Here is a 12361-nt window from a genome sequence, read left to right as displayed (position 1 = left end):
AGCGCCTGAAGAGGTCTCTAGTTACTTGTAACTAGCTGACCGAAACATGCTCATGACTGTGTAGCAACATATTACTGCTTATGTAAAAACAAATACCCTACTCTACTTTGATATTGAGCACTCTTGTATTAACCTCGTTATGCTTCATTGGATACTTAACCTCTGGAAAACAATAATATCAAATTATAATACACTAAATATATAAGAAATATAAAGTTTCTATTTATTATTTTTTATTATTTAATTCAATAGTGCTCAATACAATTTTTGTAGAGCTATATAATAATAAAAAGCATATTCTTTCACATTCTATTTTACCCACTTTGCATAAAATGGAGACTAAATAGTTGCAGAAATGTAATCATAGTAAAACTTTAGATCTCATCTGATGAGGTCTAAAATTGAAACATGATTGCATCTATGTGTGAGAATATTTTGAATGGTACTTACTCTCAGCTGTAGATTTTGTCACGTGTGGCCAAGCTGCCATTGTTATGTAGACAATAATGTACCAAAAAGAAACTAGTGGAACAAAATAGTAGAATTGGTAAGGCCGGTCCATCACAAAACACAGAGTGAAGACAAAGCAGTTCAACCGGAACAAAACCTGAAGATGAAAAGGAAAAAAAAAAAACATAACATTTCACATTACTTATATATATATCTCAATTCAGGGAATAGGAATGAAAAGTTTGCCTGATAAAAGCAAGTGTAAACTGCAAACTAATATAAGTAATAATATTTATATATATCAATCCCAACCAAATACAGTTAAATACAAACACAATAGGAAGTAGAGATTTTTATAAGGAAAAGATATCAAAACTGTAAATTAAAATTTACAAGGAAATATTTTGTTCAACAGAATACTCCAAAAACAATTTAAGAAATCCTTATTTTGCCGTTTTTGGAGAGTGCTCTGTCAAACAAATTTCCTTATAAATTTTAATTTACAGCCTTGATTTCTTTTCCTTCATATATAAGTAATTTCAAATATATATATATATATATATACATGGATAATTTATACACATACAGATAATTTAGGGTTTTCAAACTCATATCGTCAGATTTTGTTGTAACTTGCATTACATGATAAAAACAAAGAAATCCTGAAAATTTAAGCATGTAACTCCAAGTGGTTATCGATTTAGGCCATTTTCCATAAATTGCCCAAGATGTCACCCAGGCAACATTTTACTAATTACATCCTTATGAGGTAATGCAAGGAACCCAAAAATGTTATCAGATTTGGATAGAAATGAATCCTGAGATTTTTGTTGTTGTTTTTTGTGGATATTTGTCAGACTATGAAATACCTCTGAACCAAAAATGAAAAAACATTCTTTTGTGGATTCACAATGCCTATTCAAAAGCTAAATCTTCTTTCCAAAGATTCAGAAATACCCTGTTGGGGGGAACCATGCAAATAAAACATTACTCTTGCTGTTACTTTTGTGCATGTGCAAAATTAAACATTAATAGCTCAAAGTCACTTAATTTTTAACTTTTCATATCCATCTGTCAGTAGCTCAGATGGTAAGAACACTGAAGAGATGAATAACAACTAAGGATGAGTGCTAAACGTTTTGCTTTCGATTCTAGCAGGTAGTAACCAAGTTATATTCTTTTTAATAACTTTTGGAATCATTACTATATATTGAATAATAATCGATTGAGAAATTGGCTCTATAATAATAAATCTATGCAAATTAAAATATAATATTATGCATATTTTACGATTGGATAAAACCGGACAACCTGCTAATATATATATATATATATATATATATATATATATATATATATATGGGCAGGCATATAAAAATCAAAATAAACAAAACATTGAGAGAACAGAAGGAGCAGCAGTTAGCAAGTTCTAATTAAAACAAAGTTTTGTAAATGCAAAAATGCAGGAAAAAAAAAAAAAAAATTTTATAACAAAATTTTTTCCCATACAAGAGACAAAAATATAAGTTATTTTCAATACTAAAAATGTCATTTATGCACACTTAGGTTTAGTGAAGAAGGTGGAGTTAGTAGTCACAAGTCCAAATGTTCATAGTAATGAAAAATAATAAGCATGGTAATATATGTATACGAGTATTTGGCAGCGTGGCATTGTATGTGTGTGTGTGTGCATGTTGGTTTACTTTATGCTTGTTACTGTGTGCATAGTTGTGAGTAACAATTCGTTTCTGTTCACCTAACTCGTATGAATGTGTGCACAAGATGAAATTTAGTATATGAGTCAGTGAAGATTTCTTTATGATTTGTCTCCCTTGGCCAAAGATGGAAAGGAGAGATACATTTCGGAGAGGAGGGTGTTATACAGGAGTTTCTAAGTTTGTGTTGGCTTATTACTTTGACAAACTTGTTACGTTGGGGGTTTCAAATGATTTTCATTGGTTGAAAATACACTGATTTCATACATTCCTGTGAAAACTTAGTTGCTTTTGGAAGTGACATAGAAAGCAAATTCCAACAAAGCAGAGAAAGAGAGTAGCAATTAGAGCCATTTGCTTTTTAGAATTTGTCAGAATTCATGTATCAAATATATAATAAACTTGGCATTTGTTAGGATAAAAAGAGCCCAAGATTTTTCAATCATTTTTCTTAATGCATGATTATGACGTGTTAAAACTAATAAAATTATTTTTACTGTAGAAAAATGTTCATTATCAAAAAAAGACAAATATGAATAACTGAATAAATAAAAAATTGTAAATCATAAAAAAGAAAAAAAAACTTAAGATGAGGATAAGTGCTGTGGATTACTCTGATCACAATTCTTATTTTGGATATTATCCTCACAATATTTCAGCTGAGGTAACAGCCAACTTTTTTCCTGATTCTCAAGCAATATTGACACAGCTTGAGTAGGTTCATATCAATCAGGGATACATCCTTGACTATCAGTCCGACAGTGGCTGTTGTTGAGGTATGGTTCTGTTTAGTCCTACGAGGTCCACTCAAAGTTTTACTTTTTCTCTGAGAAGGAGTTAGTTTATTGCTAATTGCCGAGGATCCCCTGCCTTGGAACACCCACAAGTTCGCTCAGGCATTTTTTTCTAAGCCAGAATGCACTTAATCTAGTCTGCTAGCTTTCCAAAACCTCATTTGACCATGTGTCTAATCTTCTTCAAGGGAGGTAACTAATTTTCTTTCTTAAGTTCGTTCAAAATTCTGCATAATTTTCTAAGTAAAACAAAGTTTTCCCCAGAATTAAAAAAGACACACCTAGAGGAAGTCAAAGGTTACATCAGCTGACAGCTGAAACGTTGCATAAATCACATTCCAGACAAGAATAGCAATCTGAATAACACAGACAATTTAAATTTATTATTTTGATTGTTTGGTTTATTTTGCTCATCTTTTGTTCACAATGTTTTGGTCACTGTAACCTCTAACCTTCTTCAGATGTATCTTGTTAAAACAAGTCAGGAAAGAATTGATAAACCAATGACTAATTTTCTTGGCGCAAAAAAAAATATTGAAGTAAAAACAATAAGTTTTGCTATTTTTAAAAATAAGGATAATTTGTGGAATTTGAATCACTATTCCCATTTCTGTTATATTTACGTTTCAGCTAATGTATCCTCTGATTTTCTAACCTCTAAATTTGAGGTTACGTCAGTTGAAACATTAACAATATTAACAACCAAAATGAGACGAGTGGTTTGAATAGTGTTAAAAAATAACTTTTTTAATGGTAATCACTCTGGATAAGGCATGAAACAACTTGATATAAGGAGTTAACAAAAAGGACAGATGATTATTGCAATGAGAAGAGATACCTATTGACCTTAGTCTTGAAAAGACCAAGGCTATAGGTAAGAGGAAAACGGTCAGCAGAAAGAGTATCACAAGCCTATAGTTCTTGAAAAGAAACTACTGAATAGGAAGCTATATTACGATGAGGTATCAAATCAACAAATTGATGGAGACCACTAGACCAACATGTCAAATAAGCTGGAACAAAGGAAGCAGGAAATAAATCAGACAATCAAATTACAGATATGCTTCTTCACTTTATTAAGAACTCTTTAATAGGACAGTGATTCACCAGCACAAATTTGACAGGAATACTCCATACAATGGATTATTTTTTATAGAGTAATGCATTACCCCTCATCAAGGCCAAAATCTACTCGAGAATAAGGATTAATGTCAGTTGGATAATGATCAACACTATGAGAGAATTAGAAACAATGGGGGTTGGGAGGTAGAATTTTATTACTTTTATTATTTGTTACTTGATAATGACCATGTTGTAGTCAACTAAGAAGCAGCCTTGCAATATCATGCTCCACAAAGGGGAAGTTCTTTTGTTGTAAATGTTTTACAAAGGAAATCAGAGATTGGAGCTCAATCGAACACCTAGCATAAAGATGAGAGAATAAAGAAAGATTAGCAATATCTCTTCTTTGAGAAGAAGGGATGCGATGGGGAAGATCATTTCTCACTAGATTGTGAAGTTGATTTTGTACTCTGCCACGACAAGAAGGAATGTTATCAACTTCACCTCCTCAAATATAGCAGCAACATTCCATCTTGATATGTTTGGCAATATGACAAACACAGTGGGTTCCCAAGTGGACATTTGGATTTTTTGTAATTTTCCCCAAATGACTGAGATTTAGATATTTGAAAAGTGCAATTTTTCTAATATCAAAAAATTGTTTTGTTTGTCTTCTAATTTTTAATACTTCTCCAAATATGATCATCTGAAGTTTGTGACTTCTGGATTTTCACAACTAAACAAATTTGGTTATTTGACCAATTGGGGCAGTCTGATGCACCTCTTTACTTGGCCTAAAATTGCCTCAAATGCCCTTAAACCTTTATGTTAGACTTCAAATACGTCTGCAGATATGCAAAATTTAATTAAATGTATAAAATTGAGTCATTTGAACAACTTTATAACAAATTTACGGATTTATTTATTTTTTTTTTTTTGCAAATCTAAATTTAGCATTTTTGGGGCTAAAACATGGCCAAAAATTGTGTCCAGCCAACATATTTCAATAGAGTATTGAAAAAGCCTTGATAAGAATTTTTTCAAGCTTCATAATGTTGAATCAGAAAATGGTTAAAAAAAAAAAAAAAAAAAAACCTCAGAGGCGATTTTAATTCAATTATAACGACAAACCGCAACAGATAATTTGAGAAATTTGTGTCCCAATTTCATTATCCAGACCTCTATTCCTATGTTTTTGGAAGGTGCTGAGTTTGATTTTGACAACTACGACTTGGTCACTTGTGCCATATTTTTTTTCAAACCTCAATTTTTAGAATATTTTGACCTAAAATTCTACCATAAATAAAAAAATTAGTCATAAAATGTTTCCTAATAAAGAATCTATTGTTTTCTCTTTTATACGTAGGATTTAAATTTCATAAAAATAGGATATATTTACAGTTTTAAGAGTTATGCTTATTAGACTAATTTCAGGCAATTTAGGCACATTTCAATTTAGGATAATTCAAATATTTTTCCCCTTTTTCAACCATATGACGGTAAACAGCTTAGGTAGTAAGCACTTCTAGAGATGATGCAATGCAGCTAAGTAAGCATTTACAAAATTTAATCAAATTCAGCAATTTTCTTATTTAGATAATCACATAATGATGGAACTGAAACAAGAATTTCTCATTGGACACATTTTGAATTTCCTAATCATACATGCTGTTAATTCTTGTATTTAAAAAAAAAAAAATAACTGCAGTTTGTAATCATCTTAAAGTGTTTCTCAAAAAAAGTGGTAGTAGGCAGGCAGGCAGGCAGGCAGGCAGGCTCAAACCCGTACTGCGAAGGAGAAAAAGAATGTGAAAAAAAAAACAAAAAAAAAAAAAACGAAGGTTTAAATTAAGGCTAGTCAATTGAAAAGATGACTTTCGAAAATATCAGCAAAAAAAGTGACCCCCTCCCTGTAGAAAAGTGTCCAGTTGAGGGTGAAGATCTGTCATCGCTGTCGAAAGTTTTAAGCACACATACATACATACATTTAAACAGACAGGTGAGATTTATATTATAGATTTAAAAAAAAAAAAATGAAATTATCAACATTGTTCTCAGAGATCAAAGATTGTAAGAAATCTGTTTTGATAAGGAACCAGAGTTCAATCAAGTTTTGAACCAGTTTTGCTTGAAATTGGATGTCCCAGCAAGTGAAACTTCTGGATCACGTCAAATGTGTATTTGAAGAATATAAACAATTATTTAAAAGAAAAAAAAGTTGCTTGGTGAGTTCGTCCAGAACCACCAACAAGAAAGTTGTGTCACAATTGCTCCAAAAGCAAAATATACACTGAAGAAGTTGGTGATCAACAACGACGACGAAGATGTTGCCGAATGAGCGACTTCATAGAATCTATGAGAACTGCAACTGAAGCGGAAAACACTTCACCCACCAAAATGTTTGTGTTTGGGCTGAAAAATAAGTGCCTTCAAAACAAAGACGTTGCCAATGTAGGACAATAGATCCTTCAAGACAAACTCTCACTAGATCGCCATGTTTCATTGGAAGTTGTGTCTACAATTTTTTGAGAGTGGCAAGATGGCAAAACAGATCTACATTGAAAGGTGTTGGAGATGACATTCTACCACCATACGACAAATTGCTTAAGTTCAAGAGCGAGTGAAGATCATCTTTGCAGAAACCCATCAATCTGTTCAGTGCCGTTAAATTTGCCTACCTCACATGTCGTAAACTTGCATCTGCTCAACTGTTTGCATCACTTGAGTTGCTGGCATTGTATGATGGATTTGATGACAATGCTAAGCATGCCATTTTCAAGCGAGCGGGTTTAACTGAAACAAACATCATCATTATGTCCATATTCTGCATCGAAAACTTCATCAATGGTGAAGTTTTCTGGGAAAACCAGTCACATGTATCGTCTTCCTCTTGTCATCCTGCAATGTTACTGACAGGAAACGAAACACAGAACTGTGAAATCATAGCAGACACTCAGAAAGAATGACAAGGTGTTTTTCAGTTCTATGTGGACCATCTGAACAAACCAATTAATGTTGAAAAATGGCTTCTAAAAGAATTTCTAGTTTCATTTTGCTTCTATTCATTCCAGGTGATGCTGAACACCAACAAGCAAAAACTGATTAACCAAGGCAAGACTAACAATGAAAGTATAAAAAAATATGTAAAAACTTTGCAGTTGAAAATTGCAAATAAATATAATATGTACTGTGTGTATACAAATGTCAGTGTATGGTTTGTGAATCCCCTATAGAAAGAAAATTAAGAGAATCTACATAAAATCTAAAGTTTCTTCTTATGTAAAATTTACCAGGAAAGATGATGGAAATGTTCCCAAATCTCTTAGTGCATCTCTAAGTGTGCTATGAGAGCATAACTCTTAAAACCGCAATTATATCCTATTTTTATGAAATTGAAATCATACGTATAAAACAGAAGACAATAGAACTGGTCTTAAATCTTTAAGTTACCCTCGACATGCCGAATGTCTATGTGCCCGTTCCCCATGAGGACAGAACCCACTTAAAACTTCAAATACTTATATTAAATTTGAATGAAATTTAAACCAAATGTATAAGACATTAATTCTGAGGGTTTTTTTTTTTTCCAACATAGCTTTTTCAGATTATAATAGGGAGCAGAAGAGGTGAGGCAGTAAAAACAAAGAAAAGTAATTTGCTGTTATGAACATAGTGAAAAAGTACAGATTAGGGATTCTCATTCAATCCCAAGCAACATTGGGTCTACTTGTTAGTATATATAACTATAATATTTTTAAGTACCAATAATTATTTTTAGACATACAGACATGTTATTTTATTATTGGAATTCTTTCAAATGAGTAGTTTGTATATCTACTTATTTATTTCCGGCCTGTTATCGTCATCTTCATAGTTGTTTCACCTCTGGCCTTTGTCAGGTGGGAAACTGTGATGGGATAGGAATGCCGAGTCTCTTAACTGCATCCTCAGTAATTATTGCCTCCCATAGTTGTTTTTGTCTTGCCACGTTTTAGCCAACTAATCCTCTGGGCAGCTTTGGGTAAGATCGATTTTTAAAAAACTTGGATATTTAAGACTTAAAAATTCAACCTTGATTGCACTTCGGGGCCAGTGGCACAGTAGAGGCATTGAATATCTAGAGTTCCAGGTAAGCATTGTCTTAAGATATCGGTTTCAATCCTACCCAAAGCTGGCCAGAGGATTAGTTGGTCAAAACATGGTGAGACGACAACTATGGAAGGCAGTAATTACTGAGGATACAGTTAAGAGACTCAGCATTCTTAGCCCGTCACAGTTAATCATCTGAAGAAGGCCAGAGTAATAGTTGGCCGAAACATTGTGAAACAACAACTATGAAGAGGAGGATAACAGTCCGCAAATAAATAAATAAATAAATAAATAAATAAATATGGACACATGTTTTTAACTTATAAAGAGATGATAATAACTACCAGTTGGGGATTCGAACTCAGTCACAAAATCAACCTTGACTTTATATGCTGGTATTCAACCTCCAGACTATCAGAAATTAATACAAAAACTGAGGAGAAATTAAGCATCTAAAAATGCCAAAGTGGGCATAAATAGTAAGCCGTAAAAGAGTATTCAACAACTGATATCAGAATATTGCACCGTTTATTCTTAATTCCTGTAAGAGGGCTCAAAACAATACAAAGTTATATTTCAGTAATCATGTCTTTATTAAAAAAAAAAAAAAAAAAAAAAAAAATGAAATAAGAATTAAAAAAGAAATCGGATGTTGACAGACCATTTCGTCAACACAAACAACCATAATATAGCATTATACAGGGTGTCCATAAAGTTCGTGTGCACTTTAAAAAATTTATAACTTTATTTATATTTGCGATAGAAATAATCTGTAAAAAATGTTATAAAGTTTCATGTATCTAGTTTTAAGTATAGTAATTGAATAATTTTTCACCACAAAATTTGTAACAATTTTTAGATAAGTAAAAAATAAGTAAAAAATATTTTCTTTTGTTTTTCAGAATCAATTTGATCCCATGGCTTCAATTGAGGAAAAAGATTAGATTTTTTTTTTTTTATGGGGACATGTGAAAACAATTGTGTATGCAACCAAACCTAGTTCATTGGAAGATTTGAAAGCTAGAATAACTAATGTGATTTCAGGCATTACTATAAATCATTTGGCAAATGTTTTCGTGAACTGCAAAATCGTATTACCCTTTGTATTGCTAATAATGGAGGGCATGTGGAAAGTTAAATAAAATTTCAAAAGTTTAAAAAATATAGATTTACTTCTTTCAAATCCATTTTACAGATTATTTCTATTGCAAATACAAATAAAATTATAAATTTTTTTAAAGTGCACACAGACTTTATGGACACCCTGTATATCCTGCATTTTTTATGTGCGGCTCGTGAGGAGTCTAAAAATAGTATCCAAACCGTCAGAAAAAAAAGAAAATTAAAATAAGATTCGTATTATTAAGAGGGGGGGGGAAAAAACGTGCACACTGGGTTAGCCATTGAGTTTGGGTTAAATTATTTGAATCAAATAAAGTAAGTTCGAAAAGCCAGTTATATTTTTTAAATAAAAATACAAAATTAGTTTCTCTATCTCTTTTCCCAGTGATGACAAATTAAAATTGTATCACTACAATTCTCTCTCTCTCTCTCTCTCTCTAAAATTATATCATTATTTTCTTCCAGCCGTTAATATAGAAAATAAGAGAAGGAAAAGTGTTAAATGACACAGTGAAATTGGTTACTTAAAAAGGGAATTAAGTTTTAATTTTGTTGATTATTTAAAGAATCAAATCTTTTTAACATTAATTTAATTACTACTATTTAACAAAATTAAAATTGACAATAAATTTGAAAGTGTAATTTTAAATATCAATAAATTAATATTAAAAAAAAAAAAAAAAAAAGCATTTGGAAGTGATTTCTTCCAAGCAAAATAGTAATACTCCTATTATCTATGCTGAGGAGGAAGAGAGGAGGGAGGAAGCAAAGCAGTCGGATTCATCTTTTGGTTCTTATCCAAAATTCACCCTTTATTAAACAAAATTTTAAAAAATATCTTTATGATGTACATATTCCAAAAATTACGTAAATTGATCACAGAGTTTTATTTTTAACTAAGAAAATCAGATTTTATGAGTAAGCAAAAAGAGATAGTCTCCTGTCCCAGCTTAAAGAAACAAAGGTAGATAATTTTGCAATAATTCAAACTTATGAGATCAGCTTTGTTATGCTTACGGTTTCCCATTAATAGTTTAAAAATGATTTTCTTTATAAAAAAAATAAAACTACTTGATCAATTTACATGATTTTTGGAATATGATCTTTTCATTCCATCACTGATACATACATCATAAAGACTTTTCTGCAATTTTGTTTTGTTGGGGAATTCTGGACAACCACCAATTTTTTTTAAAGAAAGGTATGAGTGAAATAAAGCGCATATGGAAGAAAAGCAGAAATAAAAATGCAAAAAGGGGAGGGGTAATTAGAATCTTAGAGAAAAAAATGGGTCATTTAGTTAATTAATTGCAGATTGCATTTAATTAGATTACTTAAACTTATTTTTAAGGCATAACCTACTTGTATTTTGTTTATACAATGGTCAAGTGCTTGCACCATATGCAGACAGATTGGCTTTGAGGAGGTTGCAAAGAGTGAAACATCTATTTGTTGATATAAGATGTATATTAGTTTTTCTTATAAGTATTTTAATACTGGATACCGATAATTGATAAAAGGAGTGACAGCAAGTTATCTGACGCCTGCAAATCAAGTACTTCGAGTAGATGAGGCTCATAAGTCCGACAATACAGTTCACATAAAAGAAAACTGATCTAAAATCTACTGGTTAGTTCATCATCATCATCATCATCATATTCGATTTAATGTCTGTTTTACATGCTGGCATGTGTTGGATGGCTTTAAGAAATTCATTTTCAAACTAACCTATCTGGCGTGGTTTTTATCTATCCCTCTTTCCCTTAAATCAATCCTTGACATTTCCTTTTAGGTTTTCCTTGGCGTTCCTTTTCCAACTGACTCTACTAGCTTAACTGTTTTACATCTATTAACCCTAAGCACTCTTTCAATGTGACCAAACCAACAAAGTTTCCTGTTCTGCACACATCTTCCTATACTGTCCAGATTTATCTTTCCTCTGAGCTTACCATATCTAAGTTACTTTTATTATTTTTCCCATCTGTTAATCATTACTCATAAATATTTGATCAAAAATGAAAAAATTAATTATCTTATTAATAAATATGATGTTTGGCTATTGGTGGAACAGAAATCAAAATAGTTCATAACTTGAACATTCTTGAAAAACTTATAGGTGTAAACTTATCTTAATTTTTTGCACACAATTTGACTTGAGTAACAATCTTTGTATTAGATTATATGTTATATTATTGAATAAATAAAAAAAAATGATTAAAAGAAACAGTTAAACAATGTTTAATTTTGGTAGGCATTGTATGCATAATTTTTAAACATTCTATAAAATAAACAGAAATTTGTGAGACTCAGTGTTTTCATGATTTTTAAGACAGCAAGGATTAAAGTTAATTGGGATCATTTCTAGATTTAGGGACCTAAAGTTAATTAAAAACGAGTGTCAATCTAACCCCAAAATTACATTTCTTAATGAAATTATTTCTTCGATTGCACATTAAATTAGCAATTGTCAGCAATTGGGTGACTTATTTGGTAGTTTTTTTTTATATATAATATGCATAATATAATCAAGGCAGCTATAGATAATTTTTATTGTATATTTTGTATAATTTATATTTTTAGTTTTTTATGGAAATCGTTCACAAGGAGTAAAGCCACTTAATGCAAGGGAGCTAACAAGAACAAATTTAGTGAAATTTGTAATCTTTTCCCAGACTTCCCTTCCTTTTATTTTATTTTTCTGAAACAGGCACAAGATATCTCAAAGAAATGCTTTTACAAAATGGACTGGTAATGTAATATTTCATGGTTATCCAAGCTTGCTATATTACACAAAAAAATGTACATACAATACAACAACAATTAGATATTGTTTTACCATTTTTTTTATTTTATTGTTTTTTATTTTAAAAAAAAAAAAAAAAAAAAAGTTTTCTAATATAAAGGATATTGTTGCATTGTGACAGATAAATAAGCTGGCATTCCCAAAAATTCAATTTTCATGCACTAATTATCTGGTATACTCTAGTACAGCACCCACACTAGGTGGATTGAGTTGGCTTCCTCCAAAAGTAAAAGTTTCTTGGGAATATTAAATTTAGAAACAGTTTTCAGTCGAATGTATATACTGTCCAAGTGAAATAATTTACACAATGTTACATTTCACTTTTT

At 31.0% G+C, this 12361-nt stretch overlaps 1 protein-coding gene across 2 annotated transcripts in view; it reads right to left on the bottom strand.

Moving 5' to 3' along the window:
• LOC145241457 (N-acetylneuraminate (7)9-O-acetyltransferase-like) overlaps positions 1-12361 on the bottom strand; it is a 166075-nt gene that overhangs the window by 27356 nt on the left and 126358 nt on the right. For both annotated transcript variants that reach the window (XM_080104436.1, XM_080104435.1), the window contains one exon: positions 451-607. In XM_080104436.1, coding sequence (XP_079960562.1) covers positions 451-607 — 157 coding nt within the window. The remainder of the gene's footprint in view (positions 1-450; positions 608-12361) is intronic.

The sequence above is a fragment of the Euprymna scolopes genome, chromosome 20 (assembly GCF_053919585.1).
Source record: "Euprymna scolopes isolate OS-2025 chromosome 20, ASM5391958v1, whole genome shotgun sequence".
NCBI lineage: Eukaryota > Metazoa > Mollusca > Cephalopoda > Sepiida > Sepiolidae > Euprymna > Euprymna scolopes.
Note: the sequence above shows the minus strand (reverse complement) of the source record. Positions and strands in the feature narration are given on the sequence as shown.